At 45.0% G+C, this 23,168-nt stretch overlaps 1 protein-coding gene across 5 annotated transcripts in view; it reads left to right on the top strand.

Annotated features, from left to right (window-relative positions):
* The window catches only part of LOC123587382 (urea transporter 1), a 41,106-nt gene extending 21,986 nt beyond the window's left edge, over window positions 1-19,120 (top strand). For all 5 annotated transcript variants that reach the window (XM_045457105.1, XM_045457106.1, XM_045457108.1 and 2 more), the window contains 7 exons: window positions 534-723; window positions 3,156-3,284; window positions 4,754-4,946; window positions 9,142-9,289; window positions 9,486-9,620; window positions 15,512-15,561; window positions 17,069-19,120. In XM_045457105.1, the coding sequence (XP_045313061.1) occupies window positions 534-723; window positions 3,156-3,284; window positions 4,754-4,946; window positions 9,142-9,289; window positions 9,486-9,620; window positions 15,512-15,561; window positions 17,069-17,245 (1,022 nt within the window). In that variant the 3' untranslated portion in view covers window positions 17,246-19,120. The remainder of the gene's footprint in view (window positions 1-533; window positions 724-3,155; window positions 3,285-4,753; window positions 4,947-9,141; window positions 9,290-9,485; window positions 9,621-15,511; window positions 15,562-17,068) is intronic.
* The last annotated feature ends 4,048 nt before the right edge of the window (window positions 19,121-23,168 follow it).

Genomic DNA, 23,168 nt, shown 5'->3' on the forward strand with positions numbered 1-23,168 from the left:
TACCCAACATGGGGTTCAAACTTACAACCCCAAGATCAAGAGTCACATGCTCTATCGACTGAGCAAGCCAGACACCCCTAACTTTTTATCTTCTAACCTGCAAGCCCCTTCCAATGTTTTGTTTTTTTATGGAGATAGTGGTCAGGATCAGGGCCCTGTTCATAATAGAGGAAGGCACCTGGTTCCATCCCATAATTTCAGCACTTAAAGACTGAAGCTTCATTATTGGTAATTCATTTCTTTGACTTAAGAGTCTTTACCACTGAGCATGGTAAATAAGTGCATTCTGTGCTTTCTGCAGTGGAGATTCTAATAGGGGCAGTGTGGGTGGAGCATAAAGAAACAGAAGGGTTTCAGGGATCTGAGGGCCACTAAAAGGGAAATGACTCAGAGGGAAAAAGCTTCCAGGAATATCAAAACTTAGTTCACCTTTCTCAGAAGGGGTGTTGATTTTACTCAGGGTGGGCACTAGGCACGGAAAGGAGAATCTTGCCTTGTCGATTCCTTAGCTCTGCGTATCTCATCTCTTCCAGACAAACCACAGGTGCTCCAGTTCGTAGATTGGGTTCTTCGGGGCATATCCCAAGTGGTGTTCGTCAGCAACCCCATCAGCGGAATCCTGATTCTGGTGGGGCTCCTCGTCCAGAATCCCTGGTGGGCTCTCAATGGCTGTGTGGGAACAGTGGTCTCTACCCTGACGGCCCTGTTACTTGCTCAGGACAGGTAGGCGCGTCCATTCAAGCCTGCTCGTCTTGCTTCTGAGAACACAGGAGCCAACCAGTGACTTTGGGAACCAGTGATAAAGTCCCACTCTTCCCAGAAAACCTACCTTTATTCCACAGAACTCTACATTTGTCTTGAGTCAGACATCAAGGGATCATCTATATCCCTTATTATTTCTCTTTCATCATTCACTAAATCATTCTTCTTTAGTGATTAATCAATTATTTATCATGAGCATTTTGTTTGGGCATGAGTTCTTAAAAAGTCTTGATGGCTTAAAATTTAAAAAGAAAAAAAAAGGGTGGGGGCGCCTGGGTGGCTCAGTCGGTTAAGTGTCCAACTTCAGCCCAGGTGATGATCTCACAGTTCGTGAGTTCGAGCCCTGTGTGGGGCTCTGTGCTGACGGCTCAGAGCCTGGAGTCTGCTTCGGATTCTGTGTCTCCCTCTCTCTCTCTGCCCCTCCCCAGCTCATGCTCGCATGCTGTTTCTGCCAAAAATAAACAAACTAAAAAAAAAAAAATTAAAAAAAAAGTCTTGATGGCTTAAAAAATTCCACTAATTCCATTATATCTTGTTTCCATGCTTAGTTTAGCAAATTCATTCTTTATAGACAGTGTAAAGGTTAGCTCAGTTTCTAGAAAGATGAATAATCACAAATTCCAAGTTAGTAAGTTCTGACTTATGAAGTGTTTGTGTGTTTTCTCAACTACATGTTAGGTTAAAAATAGCACATACATTTTTAAGTTTACTTATTTATTTTGAGAGAGAGAGAGAGAGAAAGAAAGAGCAGGCAAGTGGGGGAGGAGCAGAGAGAGAAGGAGAGAGAGAAAATCCCAAGCAGGCTGCACGCTGGCAGCAAAGAGCCCAACTCAGGGCTCGATCTCATACTCGACTCAAAAATAGCATGTACTTTATAAATTGATCTGTCATTGAAGAAGTGATAAGCTGACTTCTACAATGGGACAAGACAGCTCCTGACTTCCTAGTTTTATCAGGGAGGCCACTGGTCTTCTAGATGTCCAGGCTCAATGCATAAGCACCAGTGGATGGTCATTGTAATGACTCAGCTCTTATAACACTTACCATAAATTACCTAAGGAGCTAACCAGAAAGAGAATCAGAAAAAGTTCCACTCTCCCATCAGGTCCAAAGAGCCTGATTTGTTCTCCATAGCTTACGTTCAGTCCTATTCCAACGCACATCAGGAAACAGTCTATTCAGTATGGAGGTGTGGTCCAAGACTGCGCCATATCAACTATTCCTTCATTGTTTTGTTCAAGTGGAAAATGACACATTTTCCTTATCAGGTGTTATTTAAAAATCAAGCCATATTTACACGTGTTGATTTTCATATCTCTTTTACTCTCTTCAGTCCCAAAGGACCGCATTAAAATGGCAATCCTGTGTTAAGCGAATCCACATCTTCCTGCTGCCTTAAGTATGGCGTTCTGCAACTTGCAGACGTTGCCATTAAAGCAATGGCAGTCAAGCATCAAGTCTCCATGTCCCTTATTAGAAGATGAGTTTTTGCATAGCTGTCCACCGTCCTCATGTATAGTCCCACATTCTAGAAGACAGTATCACTTCTGGGGTTAAACCAGTACAAAGCCCATCACTTTCTACCTGTCCTGATAGATTAGTTAGGGGAGACCAAGGACATTGGACAGAGAGTCCCTCCTCTCATGCTCTCACCCAGGTGAGTGTAAGCGACACCACCTTGCTATTACACTGGTACCTACTGCCCCCGCTGAAGCTCTCACACCACCCAAACGACCCCTGTAGTGTGGCCTCTGGCTGTGTCACCTTCCTTCAGACCCTGCAACTAACCTCACATACTCACTCCACCATCTTTGCACCCGGTGGCCCAATGACTTCATCCTTTAACTCAGCCCTTCGTGGTGTGAGATGCCAGCTCTTAGAGCCCTAGGGGACCTGGCTTGTCAGCCTTGGGGCTTATTCTGTAGAAGCTGTTCTATTTCTCACTTAGGGCTTCTAGTGCCCTCAATTATGAAACGGGAACCATTTGGGTCAGGAATAGAAAATTGCCAATAGGACAACCTTCAGAAGTGAGGTGAAATGCTGAGAAGCATAAAGAATTCGGTGCTAAATGTGCACATAAATGGAGTACCCTGCCCAGGAAAGGTAATTGTTTTTCATTGCAATAACTTGAAAATGGATATTTGGAGATGACCAAATGGAGGTGCAGGAAGATGAAAATGTATGCTGAGCTGGAAGATTAATGTTTATAAGGTCACAGACACTACAGAAGTGAATTTACAAGTCAACAATCTTACACCTCTTACCAAGAATGTCAGAATTAGGAAAGTTTCACATAAGAGCTCTGAGGCCCTTAATGATGCAGGTCAGAGGCCCTTAATGATACAGAAGAAATAACAACTTTCCAATGGCCATGCTGTGCCTCTTGCCCGCAGGTCAGCAATTGCAGCCGGGCTGCAGGGCTACAACGGCACCCTGGTGGGCATACTCATGGCTGTCTTTTCAGACAAGGGCAACTATTTCTGGTGGCTGTTATTCCCTGTGTCTGCTATGTCCATGACTTGGTAAGTTATACCTGGTTTTCAAAATGCCTTAAAAAAAAAACATGTATAGGGCCAAGAGAGAATGGGGAGTTAGTGTTCAATGGGTACAGAGTTTCAGTTTTGCAAGATGGAAAATGTTGTATGAATGGACAATAGGGATGGTTACACAACAATGTGAATGTGCTTAATGCAAGTGAACCGCACCCTTTAAAATGGTCAAAATGGTAAATGTTATTATACATTATATTATATATATAAATATTATATATTATATATATATAAATATGTATGTGTGGGATGGAGCCTAAAGATTTGCATCTCTAACTAGTTGCCTGGTGATGTGGCTGATCCAGGAACTACACTTTGAGAACCACTCTGTGTGTGTGCCTATATGAACTCTCCCTACCCACCTGTCCCTGCTACCTTCAAAAAATTTCTTTACTGAATTCAATTCCTTTTTTTTTTTTAAACCTAAATCCTTCAATCCTTCACACTAGTTCCTTAAACCTCCTCCCCCCTTTGTTGGAAGCAAACATTTCCTTCTTATTATGACATATTTAGGATATAAAACACTGATATCCACACAAATGAGAAGTGTGGCCCACTAAGGACAGTGTCTGCCGGGCCACCCACCCTGGCTTCAACCACAGGTGTGTGAGAGAGAACTTGCTGGTAGAGCCAACCTGTCCAGGAAGTAATTTCTGACCAGTTCTGAAGAACTGGCTGGAGGATGGAAGTTGTCCCCTGCAGTGCTCCCCACACACTTTCCCATAACCTGGAGCTCTTGACCTTAGTGATGGGCCAACACGGGAGAGCACAAAAGAGGCCCAGAGACCATCTAATCTAATCCAGTCCCCCAGGCTACAGACAAGGAAATGGAGGAGTAGTTCCCTGCCAAAGATCACCAACTGCTAAAGCTGCTGCCCCCATCCTCCATCCCAATCTTCTTCCTCCAAGCCCACACCACCTTATATCCTCCCTTGGACAATTGTTTCTCTTCTTCAAAAACAGATATAGTAAACACGAAGATGATCTAGAAATTCAAGATGGTGGTCACCTCTGGTGGGGAGGGAGGGGCATATGATCAAGTGGGTTACACAGGGGGGCTTTAACCGTGTAGATAGTATTTTACTTCATGTCTAAAATACTTCAAAAATATTTCTAAAACCTGGATTTCATAAGTCACTGTGAGAAACCCCAGAATATAATTTTTCAAAACCAAGTAAGCAAAGCATTCATTTTTGACCTTGTGTAAGAATTATTCTCTGACAGGGTTTATTCCACGTGTGTTTATTTTTTTGTTTCGTTTTGGTTTTTTGGTTATCTTCCCCCCACCCCCACCCCGCCATGAAAAGTTTGTTGAAATAGTACTTTAGGGACATATTTGCCCAGGAGACAAAGCCCCTCCATGGTGTAGAGATTCAGTGTCAACTGACTTGTCACATGCACGTTCTTCCATTCTGTTCTGTGGTTGTTGCTGTTGTCATTAGTCCAGTTTTCTCAAGCGCACTGAACTCCTTGTTCTGCAAATGGGACCTCCCCGTCTTCACCCTGCCCTTCAACATGGCGTTGTCAATGTACCTTTCGGCCACGGGACATTACAATCCGTTCTTCCCAGGCAAACTGTTCAAACCTATAACCGAGGTTCCCAATGTCACCTGGACTGACCTCAGTGGCCTGCAGGTAAGGTATACCGTCTTCTCACATTCCTGCCTGGCTCTGGAAGACTCTGTGTCCTCCTGGCTAATTGTTCTTGGGCATCAGAGCCTTATGGAGACTCAGCTCTAGGGTGGCCTTGCTGCCTTCATCTTGCCCTCTGAACCATTTGTCCTGCTCCAAAGCTTTGGGCTCTAAGGGTTTGTGTATTATTGTTATTGAAGTATAGTTAACATACAGTGTTATATTAGTTTCAGGTGTACAATATAATGATTCAGCAATTCTATACATTACTCAGTGCTGATCAGGATAAGAGTACTCTTAATTCCTTCCACCTACTTCACCCGTCTCCCCACTCACCTCCCTCTGGTAACCACCATTTTGCTCTCTGTATTTAAGCATCGCGTTTTTTGTTTTTTGGGTTTTTTGTTTTTTGTCTCTTTTTTCTTTGTTCTGGGGTTTGGGGATTTAAAAAAAAAATTTTTTTTTTAATGTTTGTATTTGAGAGAGAGACAGAGCATGAGCAGGGAAGGGGCAGAGAGAGAGAGGGAGACACAGAATCTGAAGTAAGCTCAAGGCTCTGAGCTGTCAGCACAGAGCCTGATGTGGGCCTCAAACTCAGAGACCACGAGATCATGACCTGAGCTGAAGTTGGACACTCAACCAGCTAAGCCACCCAGGCACCCCTGTTCTAAGGGTTTTTTTTTTTTAAATTTTTTTTTCAACGTTTATTTATTTTTTGGGGGACAGAGAGAGACAGAGCATGAACGGGGGAGGGGCAGAGAGAGAGGGAGACACAGAATCAGAAGCAGGCTCCAGGCTCTGAGCCATCAGCCCAGAGCCCGACGCGGGGCTCGAACTCACGGACCGCGAGATCGTGACCTGGCTGAAGTCGGACGCTTAACCGACTGCGCCACCCAGGCGCCCCTAAGGGTTTTTTTTTTTAATGTTTATTTATTTATTTTGAAAGAAAGAGAGTGGGGGAGGGGCAGAGAGAGGGAGAGAGAGAGAGAGAGAGAGAGAGAGAACCCTAAGCAGGCTCCCCACTGTCAGTGCAGAGCCCAACATGGGGCTCAAACCCACAAACTGTGAGACCATGACCTGAGCCAAAGTCAAGAGTCAGACACTTAACCAACTGAGCCACCCAGGCACCCCTCTAAGGGGTCTTTTAAATGACTGCTCAAAGCTAACTTTTCCTCCTCTTTTCCTAAAATCCACTCCAGAGTATAGCTCTGTTTCAAAGTTGGAGTCAAAGACTGTTTCAAACTTTGGGTGGGTGTGTTGGGGGCCATCCTTTGAGGCAAGGCCTCCAGCCTGGAGTTAAGGCTTCCATGATCTGGCTCCTCTGATCAAAAGAATTTGTTCCCTCCATTAGATCTCATTACAGAACCTCTCTATTCTGCTTTTTCATTTGGCAGATCTCATAGAATATGTACAATAATTCATGGTTCTCAAGCTTTGGTAGGCATCAGAATCATTGTTTGTTTCTTTTTTAAATACCAGTACAAGCCCCATCTCAGACTCTCTAAATCCTAATCTCTGGGAATAGAGTCTGGGAGCCTGTATTAACAAGCTTCCCAAATAACAGTGATGTAGGCCAGAGTTTGAGAACTGCTATCATAAGATGTATTCTATGTATCTCTTTACAGATGTGCACAAAGAGAGCACCTTTTTAAAAAATCTGGTTGACCCAGGGGTGCCTGGGTGGCTCAGTTGGTTAAGTATCTGATACTTGATTTTGGCTCACAGTTTGTGAGTTCAACCCCCGTATCAAGCTCTGTGTTGACAGCGTGGAGCCTGCTTGGGATTCTCTGTCTCCCTCTTGCTCTGCTCCTCCCCCATTTGTGCTTATGCTCTCTCTCTCTTTCTCTCTCTCTCTCTCTCAAAAATAAACATTAAAAAATAATAAAAATAAATTAAAAACCTGGTTAACCCAAATCACATTCCAGCTCTTCCTGTTGGTGTTTATCTAATAACTCTGTTTAAGGTTTCTTGACTATTAAAAACAAGAGGACACTTAAAATCAGAAGAGGGGCGCCTGGGTGGCTCAGTCAGTTGGGCATCCGATTTCAGCTCAGGTCATGATCTCACAGCTCGTGAGTTCGAGCCCCGCATCGGGCTCTGTGCTGACAGCTCAGAGCCTGGAGCCTGCTTTGGATTCTGTGTCTCTCTCTCTCTCTCTGCTCCTCCCCTGCTCACACTCTGTGTGTGTGTTTCTCTCTCTCTCAAAAATAAATAAACATTAAAAAACACTTTTTTTTAAATCAGAAGAAAACTACCACCTTTTATGATGTGAAAAAGACTGGCTTTCCCACTATCAGGTTATGAAACCCCATTCGCCGTCCTCCTTGCTGAGCTATCAAAACATGTGAAGAGCTCAGGCAGGCTTTTCTGTACATTCTTGCCCAGAAAATAAATAGGAGCATTTGGAAATAACCCAAAGAGAAAATCAAATGTTTATTCAAATCCCCTGTGAAAAATATTATAAATAATATTAAGTAATCTATCTAAAATGTCCCTGTCCAACATAGTAGCCATTATCCCCATGTGGCTATTTTAATTTAAATTTGAAATTCATTACAATTAAATGAAATTAAAAATTCGGTTTCTTAGCCTCACTAGCCACATTTCAGGTGCTCAGTAGGCACACGTATTGGGCAGCACACATATGGAATATTCCACCTCCGTGGAAGTCCTGCTGGATAGTGCTGATCCGCGGAGGTAAGGGTCTTGTTCTTCTCACTATGAACTACCGCCCCAACATCAGCACCCTTATTTCCCATCTCACCCAGCTTCCGCCTCCCGGGCTACCCAGGGGATAGTTCTGCTGTCCAGTTCTGAGATGAAAGCCTAAGTAGTCTTTGCCCGCATCAAGTTCCCTGCTCTAGAGAAACAGGAAATGATTTCGCGTAGACATGAAGATCCAGTGTGGGCTGGAAATGTTAAGGTCCATCTTAGGATAGACTCAAACTCACAGTATGGTCCCGTGCTCTGAGCAAGGACTGATGCAGCATTTGGAAGCCAGCATTAGTTCCAGCCTAACGCATGAAGGGGGAGGGCAGTTCCCCGTGCCGAGGCAGAGCCCCCTGTGTCAGAGTCACTGCTTCCCCAAGGCCCCTCAGAAGGTATACATGTGACCTAGAGAAGACGGAGGAAGCAAGATGGGAAGGCATCTTTCAGTAAATGGTCTTGGTCACAAAGGAACCTAGTGTGGCTAATTATGCCTATCCTGGACCTACCGAATGTGTTGCTATAAAATGCTATTCACATTTGTTAGCTTAAATCAAACCCTGTCCCTTCCCGAAAACTGCCATTCTGTGAACACATGAGCTGAATTCAGGCCTCGGCCAGAAAGTAGAAATTTACATGTATTACATGTAAATTTACATGACATTTACATGTATTTTTGTGGGGTTTTTTTGCACTGACTGGCAGTTGTTGATAACTGGAATAAGCTAAGGATATTCTGGTTTAAATAAATACATGTTCTCATTAACAGCAGAAGTGTCAATAGGGTCCTGATTCATGAACTTGCTGATAATTGCTTCTGAATTATGGATAAGAGAACCCGACTCTGGGTCTCTGGCCTTAACAACCCAACTGCAAGGGAGCAATAGTACTTCTATTGACCACAGTGTGCACTGATGTATTAGGCCTGAGAACCAATGGACAGTTAAAAGCAACACAAGTGTAAGCTGTGGGGCAGTGACTCCACCTGGGAGCTTAGCAGCCAAAGCCACCGTGTCAGTGCAGCAACGGAGCCCCAGAGTGAAGGGCGTTCTAGGAAGGTGTGCTCAGTATGCAGCAGGTATGGGCTGGTGCATCTTTTGGGATAAAGCAAAAGTGTGAGGTTTTTCTGTAAAGAGAGAGAATTTTTAAAAAGGCGGGGGGTGGGGGTAGGGTGATGGTACCTGGGTGGGCCAGTTGGATGAGCACCCGGCTCTTGGTTTCAGCTCAGGTCCTGATCCCGGGGTCATGGGTTTGGCTGGAGCCCCACGTGAGGCTCCATGCTGAGCGTGGAGCCTGCTTAAGATTCTCTCTTCCTCCCTCTGCCCCTCTCCCCCACTTGCACGCACTCTCTCTCTCTAAAATTAAAAAAATTAAAAAATTAGTCACACTGATCTCAAAAGACAAGATAAGCCCACTCTACCATTGCCTTGTATGTGTTTGTAGGTGTCTGTTCAGCTGTTTTAATGACCTCCTTCTCTAAATGGCTTTGCAGCTGTTGAAATCCCTGCCCGCGGGTGTCGGTCAGATCTACGGCTGCGATAACCCATGGTCGGGGGGCATTTTCCTGGGCGCCATTCTGCTCTCCTCCCCGCTCATGTGCCTGCACGCTGCCATCGGGTCGCTGCTGGGGATAGCGGCAGGTAAGCCTGAGACGGGCAATGGGATATCGAGTACCTCCTCCGCTGCATGCACCCCCTCCGGCGTCTTCCATGCTCCAGACCTTTCTTGAGAGCTCTGCTTCCAAGAACTCCCTTGGTGCCTCCCCCACCCCTAACCTCCTTCCAGAGCGTGCTGCCTTTTGTCCACAGCTGTGACTCCTTCTGTCTTACCTATCAGGACTCAGTCTTTCAGCGCCATTTGAGAACATCTACTTTGGACTCTGGGGTTTCAACAGCTCTCTGGCCTGCATTGCAATGGGAGGGATGTTCATGGCACTGACCTGGCAAACCCACCTGCTGGCTCTTGCCTGCGGTGAGTATACTGTACCTCGGAGGGAGGCTCGCTCATAACCATGGGATCAGCCCAAACAGTGAGATACGACTGTGTGAGGAACTGGGGCAAGGGTTCCAGTTTGGGCCCAGCTCTCTGCGTGTGTGAGCAGGGCAGGTGGCTTCCTCTCTCTGGGAGGATTAAGCCCTGCTGGGCCTGCCTCATGGGTTATCGTGAGGACAGGAGAGCCTGTTGAGCCATATTAAACATTTGCCTTATGTATATGTTGGGGGATAGAAACTTGACTCGTCCTATGTTCTTCATACTAGTCGTTGACCCAAGAAACAGTAATAAAATGAGTCAAGCTAAACACAGAGCCATCTCTCCTGGTGAGTCAGGCAGGACTACATGTGGCCCTTTGAGAATCACAGGAACCAGCTGTTCTCACACTTCGGGGAGTGTCAGGATCACCTGGAAGGCTTGTTAAAACACAGATGGCTGCCCCCCTTCCCCAGTCCCTGATTCGTCGTTAGAGGTGGGGGAGGAGTTGGTGTCTCTAACGAGGGCCAGGTGGCACTGATGCTATTCCTCCGGGGACCGCATTTTCAGACCCTCTGTATTCATCCATTCGGACCCCCATATTCCAGCCAGACTCCTCCTGTCAGAGCCAGATGGTTCTGGAGATCCCCACACCTTCCTTCTCATTTTACTACTGGGGTTCTGAGGCCAGAGAGGTGAAGTGATGTGCTGAAGGGCATCCAGTCAATTAGGGTAAATTCAAGCCCGGAATCTACATTAGGTAACAACTTCTGTAATTCCCCTACCCTACTCTGTTCCCAGTGGCAGCATTCAGGCCTTTAAGAGAATACACCTCAAGTGATAGAGATTTGAAAAGCTAACGGATTTCTCAGGCCCTTGTAAAGTGGAGACATATTCGCCCAGAGCCTCTGGCATCCCTAATTCAATATGAAGTAAAAAGTAAGATAATGTATTAGAGTGTAGGGATACTGGGGTACCCCTGGGTGATACTGGGGAAGGGTGAAATGTGAAGAAATTATTTGTAATCTAATGGAAATACTTGTTTAGAGTCAGTTTATCACCAGATTAATCTATCCAAGTTACCTACACCGCTATTAAAATGGTGGACCACATACACACACACAATGGAATACTACTCAGCCATAAAAAGGATGAAATCTTGCCACTTGCAACAACATGGGTAGACCTTGAGGGCATTATGCTAAATGAAACAAGTCAGAGAAAGACAAATATCATATGATGTCACTTACAGGTGGAATCTAAAAACACAAAACAAAGCAAAACCCAGACCCGTAAGTACAGAGAACAGATTGGTGGTTGCCAGAGAGGAGGCAGATTAGGAGTATAAATGGATAAAGGGAAGTATAAACTTCCAGTTATAAAATAAATAAGTCATGGGGGGTGTAATATACAACATGAGGAATCTAGTCAATAATATTGTATTAACTTTGTGCAGTGATGGACGGTGACTTTACTGAGGTGAGCATCTCACGATGTATGCAAAGATGGAAACACTATGTTGCACACCTGAAACTAATATAATATTGTATGTCAATGATACCCCAATTTAAAAAAATAAGATAATAAAATAAAAGGGTAGACCACATGTCAGGCAGAGAATGTGGAATGGATTCCTGCACTGGGCAGGAAGCAGGACCAAGGATTTCTAAGGCCTCACTCAATTTTAATTTTCCGATGCTGTAGTGAAGTTAAAAAATCTCAGATTGTTGTGGTGTTGCCACTTTACATGTCATTTTGCCAATTTCCTTATAGTGCACAGCTGTTTCACCAACTAGTCCTATCAAACTTTTTGCTCATTTTCCCATATTTGTTCATAAGCTTAGGGCAAAGGAGAAAACTGATTACGTGTCACCTGAGGTAGGCCAGGTTAGAAGCTTTACTATGAGATTCTTTGAGATTTCAAATCTTTTTTTTTTAAGTTTATTTTTGAGAGAGAGAGAGAAAGAGAGAGAGAGAGAGAGAGAGAGAGAGAGAGAATCCCAAGCAGGTTCTACGCTGTCAGCACTGAGCCCAACACGGGCCTCGATCCCACGAACGATGAGATCGTGACCTGAGCCGAAACCAAGAGTCCGACACTTCACTGACTGAGCCAGGCGCCCCGAGATTTCAAATCTTTATTCAAGGGGCTTACATTTATGTTTCTGTGTGGGCGGTGGTAGAAAATACATATTAAACACTCATGAAACCCACGTGGCCATGGCCGGATACGATGTATCTGAACTTCCTCACAGACAGTACTGGAAAGACCTAGGGGGTTAGCAACTTTAGATCCAGAAATTCCTGTGCGCAGAGAGTGTTATGGTCAAGGGCAGAAGCCAGGTGGGTGAGAGCAAGCCCACTGGAGACCATATCTGTGACAGAACAAGGACACATCTGCAGTACCAGATTCCCTGGGGGCACATGACAGTGCAGAATCATTGAGAAGCACCTCCTAGGGGCGCCTGAGTGGCTCAATTGGTTAAGTGCCCCACTTCGTCTCAGGTCATGATCTCATGGTTCATGGGTTTGAGCCCTGCGTCGGGCTCTGTGCTGACAGCTCAGAACCTGGAACCTGCTTTGGATTCTGTCTCTCCCTCTCTCTCTGCCCCTTCTCTGTTCTCACTCTGTCTCTCTCTCTCAAAAATAAATAAACATTAAAAATAAATTAAAAAAAAAAAAAAGAAGCACCTCCTAGACACGGTGGCTTTTCTGTATGTCCTAAAATTGAGAGGAGGAAGTCCTGTTGGTGGAGGCAATCTGACTGGATGGTCGGGGCCAGCATGGGGACAGCCTGAGTACATCCTTCAAGATCAAGCAGAAACTGTTTTGGTCACACGAGTTGTTGCTGAGATCTTGACAGACTGTGGAAAGGGATGAAGCCAAGATGTTAGCAGATGGGTTTCCTCAAAGCAGGAATATCTTCATTTTTTTCTTCACTATAGAAGTAGTATGGGCTTATGGTACCAAAAAAAAAAAAAAATTGATAAATACAGAAGAGTATAAAGCAGAGTGTAAAAAGACTCCCTCCTGCTCCCTCAGTGTAACTTTTTTTGCCTCCCTCTTATAAGGACCTCGGGTTACGTTGGGTCCACTTGGATAACCCACACTCATCTCCCGGTCTCAAGATCATTAACCTAATCACAGCTGCAAAGCTCCTTTTGACAGATAAGGTAACATATTCACGGGTTCTGGGGATTAGAGCGTGAACGTCTTTGGGGGCCGTGACTGTGCCTATCACGCCTACCTTCCTTCGGACAGGTCAGATTTTCTTTAATGGCGTAGCGTAATGGATAAGGCAACGTACTGAATTAGTTGAGAACCCAGACCCTCTGCCACGTCCTAGCTCTGCCAAGTTTAACTTCAGTAGATGCCACGTTCAATAGATGCCCTCCCCCAGGGGCCATCCCGCATTCCCCTGCCACCAGTGGTGTGTGAGAGGGCACGTTTCATCCACACTAGGTACTGGCCATCCTTTCCCTCTTTGGACATAAAGTTTTGAGGCAGACCTCCAGCCCCCTCCTGTAAGGTAAATCTCACATGGAAAACGTAACAGCAAGTTCCAGCTTGCCCACGTCACCCTGACCCTGCCAAACCAAAGACCGACTCGGCCAGCCAAGTAAATAAAGAACGGACATTCATTACAGAGTTGCTCTTTCATTAGATCACATGGCCTTATCAGCAAGAGGACCCAGGAAGCTCTGACAGGGCCCGGCACTGCTGCCTTCCCTGCCTCGACACCGGAAGCTGCCCACCAAGGAATTCCTCGGTCTTGTTATTTTATCAGTGCAAACTGTAAACACATTTCATCTCCTTTTAATGCTTGGCTTGTCACAGTAGGACTTGTACACGGTGGCCTGTGGGGACGGACATTGCCGGCCCTTCAGCTCTCGGGGCCTCTCCTCTCCCTCTGCTGCCCAGAGCTCTGTCAGAGTCATCACCTACAAACTGTGGTGTGCAGAATGTCACCTCTACCATAAGGCTTTCCCAGTCTGATTCAGCAAATCTTAATTGATGGGCAGTTACTGTTACGCAGTCTCTCTTACTATGGGGAGAAAAGTGACTTGTAATTGGAGAGCACCTGGAAACCGCGTAACAGTAAGAAACCAGAGCAATGCCTTCCAAATGCAATAAGTATCAAATGGAGAGAAGTGGCAATGAGTCTCAGGTGCTCAGGGGACATCTCCTAGAAGAGGCGGCGCCCAAGGGAGCAAGGACAGAATGTTCCGGTACTTGCCCAAGGGCCGGTGAATATTTGTTGAATGAGTGAGTGAGTGAATGAACAAATGAAATAGAAAAAAAAAGAATGAAATTCTCAAAACCCAACAAAAAAGCTCTTCCACCCCAAGCTGTTGCTGGCTTCTGCTCAGATCAGTATCTCAACCCCCAGGGACAGGAATGGGTTTGAGAGCTGCTCATGTTGAAATACAGGATTGCATGTGAGATCCATCTCCTCCCTGTAAAGAGCATCTTCAAGTTGCCCTTTGACAAATGATAAAACCAGATTCTGAAGTTCAGGGATTTGTTGTACAATTAAATGGCAGAGCTGGGGTTTGAAGCTTGTCTTTCCAAGACACGCCTTTCCCGCTAGCTGGAGACAATTCAGATGTTGAAAGACATACTGTTGAACAAAAATACCAGGACAAAAGGACCAAAGATTGATAAAAGTTTGGAAGTCTGTGGTAAAGTAAATGAGGGAGGGAGTCCCTCCCCCCAACTTCCTGCCCCGCCCCCCCGTGGTGGCTGTGTGATTTCTCCTGCTTTGGGGCAGTAGATGGTGGGCGTGCCTACCGGTGAGTGCTGCTGGGCCAGGTGGCTGTGTGGCCAGCTTATGAAGGTCATTCTGCAGCCTGCCTTGGTGAAACCCGAGGGCTTCCCTGAGCCTTCTTGAGCCCCACCCCCCTTCAACTGATGATTAGCTACTTGAGAGCTTTGTTTTTGCTGTTTCACATTGAAGGTCACAGATATACTCAAACTGCTACTTTAAGATTTGGGCTCGCTCAGAGTAAATAAAAACGTAGCATGTTAGTTCATTAGCCCGTATGCCGATCTTAATGGTATTTGGAAAAATGTTGTTATGGGGAGAAATCCCAAGTTTGTGTTCCGTTTCTACTGATCTCTGAGTTAGCATCTATTTTTTTATACCACAAGTGTTTCTAACTGTGAATTCTAAGCAATACGAGAATCCTTGTGATCGTACAGAAACCGTGCTATCCGAAGAAACATTCATACTTTTCATTTTAGTCCAACCATGCTCAGATAAAATAACAGGGAAGTTTATTGGCCATAGAAAGCCTTTTCCTTAAGGATCAGCAGTAACATGAACCAAATAGTAATCACAGAAAAGCTACCTTTACTGAGTACTTCTTTTTAAATTTTTGTTAATGTTTATTTATTTTAGAGAGACAGAGCATGAGCGGGGGAGGGGCAGAGAGAGAGGGAGACACAGAATGTGAAGCAGCCTCCAGAATCTGAGCTGTCACAAGAGCCTGATGCGGGGCTCAAATCCATGGACCTCGAGATCATGACCTGAGCCAAAGTCGGGCGCTTAACCGACAGAGCCACGCAGGCACCCCTACTGAGTGCTTCGTACTGCATGCTAAACCCAAGTATTACCTGCTTTCGTGTCACACCAACCCCGTGAGAAAGGAATTCCTATTCCCTCTATTGTGCAGGTGAGAAAGTGAAGGCTTAGAATGGAGGCCACCAAGCTCCTAAGTGGTGGAGTCTGGATTTGAACCCAGAGCTGCCGACTCTAAGCTCATAATTATAACCAGGGTGCTGGGCTGGCTGGAAAAATATGGAAGTTTCCTTTCCAGGGGATTTATACCAGAAGGCAGTCTTCCCTGTAATGAGAAGTGCACCTACTAAGTGCTGTTGTTCCCCTTTGTTTGTAGCCCTGTTCACTGCCTATCTTGGAGTCAGCCTGTCACACATGATGGCTGTGGTGAGTTTGCTTTAATCTTGCATTGTCGTAACATGATTGATCAGTTTCTGATGATTTGGAAACCCTCCCAAGGTCCCCCTGGGTGGTGTCCCATGCAGGCTCCATGGCTGTGATAGCCACTACTTTCTCATCTCCTGGACCTGCCTGTCCCCACTCCCCTTGTAGCTTCTTCGTGAATCATAATCCAAACTACAATCACCAGGCTTGCTAAAAATATCAGATTGATAATTTAAAGAAGTGAAACTTAGGCTGTATAACATATTTATCAAGTTCATATTCTAACTCTGAGTGTCAGGGAATTGACCTTAGAATATCTTCTACTTGAACAGAAAGCCAAGACCATGTGGTGGTTGAGAAATCAGGAAAGAGAGAAAAATATAATTGGCTAATGACCCAGACGGTGCTGTCTTTTGTTTTGGGTCAAGCCATTAGTTTTTCATACCCCTTGTCTTTTTTTTTTTTTTTTTAATTTTATGTTAGAATGAGAGACAGAGAGAGAGAGAGAGAGAACAGGGGAAGGGCATAGAGAGAGGGAGAGAGAATCCCAACTCAGGGCTCAACCCCATGACCTGAGCCGAAATCAAGACTTGGATGCTTAACCGACTGAGCCACCCAGGTGCCCCACACCTTGTCCTTTTTTAAATCTCCATCAGTCGTAAGACTTATTCAGACTCACATCCTGGCTTAAGTATTTAAAAAATTTTTTTGATGTTTTATTTATTTTTGAGAGAGAGAGAGAGACCAAGCCCATGAGCAAGTGAGGGGCAGAGAAAGAGGGAGTCACAGAATCCAAAGCAGGCTCCAGGCTCTGAGCTGTCAGCAAAGAGCCTGACGCAGGGCCCAAACTCGTGAACCGTGAGATCATGACCTGAGCAGAAGTCGGACACTTAACCAACTGAGCCACCCAGGTGCCACCCCTGCTGAACTATTTAATAGACAAAACCATCTCCATTTAGTGGCTCCTGCCCCTCTTTCTCCTTCCTTTTCAGCACTGTCCTGCCCTTGACCTTCTCTTTCAGAACTGCATGAGTTGCCAAGAACAGCCCAAAGGAAGGACCTCCCCTCAAGGAGCTTAGAATCTATTTGGGAACTGGAACAAGAGGAAGGAAAGCCAGTAGAGTCCAAGACTAGTCTGGGTGGAAATCGGGAGGAGAGACGGCACCACAGGCTGAACTCAGCAAAGAGGGCCCTGTGGGTGTGATGAGGGTCAGGAGACATTGGCGGCTTGCTAAGTGACATCTCTAGGTGCCCCGTGGCATAGGAAGACCACTGTATGAAAGGAAGGGAAAGATGTACAAGGTGGACAGGCCAATGGCCACCCTAAGAAGCAGATGAGGGCATTTCACCTGCTAAATGCCCTGGGATCTTGGACTCCATCTTGGGCATTAGTGGAGCCTGGGTCAGTGCTCCAGGCATGCATCCCCTTGGGCTGAATGAGAATAGGATGAAGGTTGGTACTTTGTGACAGGATCTCAGAGGAGCATGTGCCTTGTCTCTTCCTTTTCAGGTGGGATTGCCAGCTTGTACCTGGCCCTTCTGTTTGGCCACACTACTGTTCCTCTTGCTGACCACGAAAAATGCCAACATGTACAGGATGCCCCTCGGTAAAGTCACTTATCCTGAAGAAAACCGCATCTTCTACATACAAGCCAAGAAAAAAAGGATGGTTGAAAGCCCTTTGTGAGAGCAACCCCACCCACAGCCATGGTCACAAGGGGTGACTGACCGACTGCCCCAGGTGACCCCCAGGGTCTTGGCAAACCGCTGTTTTTTGTCCGTAACGACTTTCGTACTACTAACCCATTGGCGATCTGCTCTTAGGCTCATTTTGTAGCTTTCTCTTAGACTCCAGGAGCATCCCCAAACATGAGAGAGACCAGATGGTGTGCCCTGGTGGGGCGTTGGTGCTAAGACTAATATATTCATAAGGTCAAGTGCTCCAACAGAACGAAGACATGAGACCAGAGCTAATGATTGACATTTATTGATATTCTTGGTGTTTGGTTAGGCTACGTGATGTTAACAGTATTAAAAATTAAGCTCTACAACTAAGCCTCAAGTGAATGGAATTCATGGTCACAAAGTCAAAGTCAACCCAGAATTCTCAGATAAGCAGTGTGACTTATTTGAAATCGATACAAGTTACACACGACAGTGGTAGTGCCCACAGCTCATGCCCCAGCCCCTCAGGAGAACGGCCTGGATCCTGCCCTGTGTGGGTGGCATTCTCTTACGGGAGATGGGCTGATTCTTTCCAGGCGGACACAGCTGTAGGAGAGAGAAAGGGATTTTATCAGTCAAAATTATTCTGGAATGTTACTTTTCTTAGACGTGACAAAGGATTTTTTTAGATAAGGTTTATTATCTTTTTCTTATGAGAATGCATTTGTGTTTTCAATGAGGTAAAATAAGAGAAGTTCCTGGCTTAACCAGTTCCTAGATATTAAAGAAAAGTTACATTTTTATGAAATATTCGGCATAGCTGTTTTCACTTTAATCCACATGTTGATTTTGTAAATGCCAGGAACGTGTAGAACCAAGTTATCAGCATCCAAGGGTCCTTTAACGCCACAATTTGCAATCCATTTGGGATGTTTTACATGTTATAAAGCCTGAAAGTTAAGTTCAGATTGTTTCTGGATGCTTGGAAGTTGTTGAATTTCTTAAAAAAAAAAAATTCATGAAAAAAAAAAGTCATTATTATCTGCACACTCACAATATTCTCAGAACCCAAAGGTAAAGGGTTCTCCTGTTTTTCTTTGTTTTAATTTTAAAGTAATCAGTCCTATAAACATCCTATAACCAAACACACTGAGGATGCCATAGAAAGTGCCACTCGCTACCTTCCACTGAATCCGTATGGATTCAGTATTTTGGAGGATTCGGAAAGAGAAACCGTGGAATCCTAAAGGGTTTTCCCCCCTTTGGGTTTGCAGTGCTCAGTGCAAAATATTTAGGTTGCTGCAGGAATAAACAGAAGAAGGGAAGCCAACCTAAAATATTTCAGGGAGAAGTCCACTTCTTCCTTTTCTCAGGAAAACATTGTTCTGATTTAACAACCCTGTGACCAAAGCCTTTTGAAACCCTGAATTTGCAACTGTCACAGAGTCATGTGGAAAAACTAAATCTTCACCGTGTGAACGGAAATCTCCCTTGTTAGGGAATTTGTGAAATAAGACTTGGTGGGAGGGCAGGGGAGGAGGACTCAAAAACGAAAGCAGAACCAAAGATAAACCAGGAGAGAAGAGTCCAGGCTGTGGTTGAGTGAACCAGAGCCTCTGACATGCCTCCAGGCCCATCTTCACAGGAGCTGGAGTGTTCTCCATATACCTTCTGCTGGTGGGCTCACACAGGCATGTAAATAGGAACATTCTAAAGCCTTGTATATTGCCGAATTTAAATGGTATTAATTTTTTCAAGCTGTTTTTGTTACTAAGTGTTACCCTGAAATGAAGTGAGTATTTTGTTAGTTTCCTCAGGGATCACTTGGATTCTCTTCCTATTGTTTGTATAACAAATTTCTAGGTAAGAATATGAATAAAATTATACTCACAGCTCAGTTTTGTACAGATTTTGTTTAAAAGTTACCTATGCCTTTTATAGCTATCGTGTATGTATATTAACAATCACATGCATAATTGTGTCTTGCTTATATGTGCTTATGTTTTGATGTGCTGGTATCCTGATTCCTTTCTTCTACTTGGTAACAGCACCAGACGTGCCTCTGAGCAAACCCTGTTCAAGTCAGATATATGGGCCCATCCCTGTGGGTCTCCTCTCAACTACACATCGTTTTCCCCACTCAGGGTTGAGACTGGATTACTGAGGATAGCCATGGACGTTCAGGACATGCTCCTAAGACTTTAAGATGAATATCCCGCCAGGCAGCTCCAGGCATCCCGTCCGGGCCCTCGGTACCCCACCGGGACTGGGCCTGAGGGGGCAGCATTCTGGGAGGAACTACTTCTCAGAACGTTGCCCCTGAAGGTGAAGCAGTGCTTGTCTCTGAAACCTGCCTTCAGAGACTGCTCTCCCACCTCCCTTCATCCACGGTTAGCATGTTTGAAAGAAAACATGGTAAGAATGGAAATTCACTCCAACCTTCAAAGGCAGTCCAAACAAGAAATAGAAGAAGGCCACAGTAGATGAGCCACATTGGAATGCCTTCTGTCAAAACAAAACCTCTTCTACCTATTGTTTCAAGATGATAAATATACAAGAGTGATCTGGTCATTAAATGCCCCCTTTGGTCTTCGGTAGAAAACAGAGGAAAGGTTTTAAGGCTCTTCAGCTAAAGACTCCAAATGCTAAATAGTTACCTATGACATCTGATTAGCATGAAATATGTTGAGATAGGAGGTTAAGTTCGAGATCAGGATTTACCAAGGGGGGCCTCTTACAGACAATCTTGCAGAAATATCTTTGAGGTTGTTAAGTATAGCAAAATGTTTTATGCGTATGAATGTTTTCAGCCTTCCTTTTATCTAACAACCTCCTTCCAAAAGGCTTTCATCTTTAGAGTAAAATCTCATTTTTTTTTAAATTTATTTATTTTGAGAGACAGAGAATGCACACGGGGCAGAGAGGGAATCCCAACCAGGCTCCATGCTGTAAGCACAGAGCCTGAGGCTGGGCTCGAACCCAGGAACTGTAAGATCATGACCTGAGGCAAAATCAAGAGTCAGATGCTTAACCAACTGAGCCACCCAGGTGCCCCTAAAATCTCCTTCTTGAACCTGCTTTGACAATCCCCCCAGAACATTAGAAGGCTTATAATTTCAAGGCTACAGAGTGCCATTTGCTAAAACAATTAGCAATATAGATCCTGAAGGAATTTAAACAAATATAGTAAATAACAGACTTTTAAAGAAGTGGATTTAAGGCCTCTATAGTCTGCTTTCACAGCTCTTAAAATCGAATTATAAAACACATGTAGTAGATCAAAGCTGACATGTGAAATCGTCTAAACAACTGCTCCAAGGTCTGACCTTAACCTTACTAAATATTAACCAGATAGGTGTTAACATAGCTAAAGCAACCTTACATCTGAGGGGGACCAGGTCAGCCACTGAAGCTTAGGAGTTGAAGGCAGACACAGTGTGGGGGGGGGGGGTCTCCAGCACGGGGAGTAGTGGTCTAGGAACAGGTGTCTAGGGAGACCCTTGTGGTAGAAATGGGCACACTGGAGGAATCATGGCTTAGCAAATATAATCATTTAGATCAAGCAGCTAATGTTCCTTGTCTGAGCCCATACTCACAAGCTATTTGGTTTCCTATGTAGATTTGCCTTCTAGGGGAAACAATGCTCTTGTCCATACTCGTGAATTCCTGACCCTGGATAGTTACAGTTCTCATTTTAATTAATAATTCAAGTGTGATAATAGGGGTTTTTTAAGTTGTTTGTTTCTTTGTTTATTTGGTTGGTTGGTTGGTTAGTTGGTTGGCTTTTTTGCCCATACATGTCACCAAAAGCCAAATCACCCCATGGTGTTCCAACAAACTTAAATTTCTGAGGCTACAAAGGTGCATGGGGTTGGGGGTATGTGAGGTTGTGAGGTTTAGGCCAAGACCTAGAGTCGACCAGAGATGGGCAGGTGGAGGAAGTTGGAGGATGGAGAGAGCAGTGTTCTTGGCAGATGGAAGCTCATGCAGAAAGGCCTTGAGACAAGGATTGGTGCTTTCAAGGAGTGAGAGAAGGGGCACCTGGGGGGCTCAGTCGGTTAAGCGTCTGACTCTTGGTTTCAGCTCAGGTCACGATCTCACGGTTTCGTGAGTTTGATCCCCACATCTGGCTCTGCGTTGGCAGCATGGAGCCTGCTTGGGATTCTCTCCCTGTCTCTCTCTCTCTCTGCCCCTCCTTTGCTCATGCTGTCTCTGTCTCTCTCAAAAAAAAAAAAAAAAAAAAAGAAAAGAAAAATAGGAGTGAGAGAAGACTGACGTGGCGGGCTTGGAGTGGACTCGGGAAACCAAGCAGACCACTGCAGTAGTGCAGGGGAGATGTGGTTTGGCTTGAACTCTAGTGGTAGCAGGGGGATGGAGAGAAGTTTATGGGGGTGAGAGACAAGAAGTGGAATCATGGTAATGGATTCACGTGGGAAGGGAGGGAGAGGGAGGTGTCAAGGATGACTTCCCGAATTCTCACTTGGGTAACAAGGTAGATGGCAGTGCCACACAATGAGATGGCAGCACCCAAGAATCACTTCTCTCATGCTATACATCTTCCCGTCCAAGCCCCATCTTTCCAGAGCTTCAATCCAGACCTGGTGTTCAACCGTCTATGGGGACTGTTCCAAAAGTATCCATCTCAACACATCCAGGGCAAAACTCATCTTCTTCAATGACTCTGCTCTCCACCCTGTGCTAACTTACAAGGTAGCACCCTCTCGCCAACCGTACAACCCAGAAACAGTTCATCATCCTTAGCTTCATTCCCTCACCTCTAGGCAGTAGCCAAATTCTAAGGATCTTACCTCCTTGATAGCCCCCATTGGCTCACGAATTGGCAAATATTTGTTGAATGACTATCACATGATGGAACTGGGCTTCCATAGTGAACCAGTCAGTCACGGCCTCTGCTCTCACAGAACTTTATGAGGTGAACTGACCAGTAAATGAGGAAAGGGAGTAGCATGATGATGAGGATGTAAGAGGTAGCTGGCCAACGAGGTTGAAGGAACAGTGTTTCAGTGACTTCTTCCTTCTAAGAAACAGAAGACAAGAATATATCACTAAATGCCAGGCATCCATACCAGTTAGCATGCTTTTGGCAGCAAGTAAGAGAATACCTGCCCAAAAGTACTTTAAACAACAGTAGTTTCATTCCTAAAAGTAGAATGTTCTGCTCCAAGTTTGGTGCAGCTGCTCAGTGACGTCATCAAGGATGCAGTCTCTTTCTATCCTCCTCCTCTTTCGCAGCATCCTCAGAAGACTTCATTTTCATTCTCGGGCTTGTTATTTCACAGTCCCAAAACAGCTGCCTTGTTACAAACCTCACAACCACATCAGGAAGAAGGAGGCAACCAGAGTTGCAAGACAGTCATTCTTTCATGTCTCTCTCTCTCTTTATCAGGAAGGAAAATCTTTCCCAAAATGCTTTCACTTGTGTCTTTTTGGCATAAAAGGGTCATAAGGCCATTCCTGGCTGCAAAGGAGTCTGTAAAAGCATGCATGTGGCATTGTCAGCCCCTACTGTAGCAGGTGAGCTCCGCCATATTGCAGGGAATGCAGGAAGAATGGCTATTGGACAAGCAGACAAACATGTCTGCCACAGTGGTACAGAGTATACAATACCACACAGTATACAGTACCGTCGTGCCCAGACCACACTGAAGAGAGCTATGTGGTGACAGACAAGATTATCTATTGTGGGATTTACAAAGGGGTTTGGGACAGAGACCTAAACCAAGACCTTTTACGCAGAGATGCTTTATGGAATAGTTGCTGGAATATTCCCAGAGTACTTTAGGATACCCCAGCTTCTGACTAACAAGAATCTTGTAGCCTCTGACTAACAAGATGCTAAGCAAAAGGTGAGGCAGCCAGTGATACTGACCAGAGCAAGGAAAGTTTAGGGTCAATTCATGTTTTAATTAGCCCTCTCGATCTAA

The sequence above is a fragment of the Leopardus geoffroyi genome, chromosome D3, assembly GCF_018350155.1.
Source record: "Leopardus geoffroyi isolate Oge1 chromosome D3, O.geoffroyi_Oge1_pat1.0, whole genome shotgun sequence".
Taxonomy (NCBI): Eukaryota; Metazoa; Chordata; class Mammalia; order Carnivora; family Felidae; genus Leopardus; species Leopardus geoffroyi.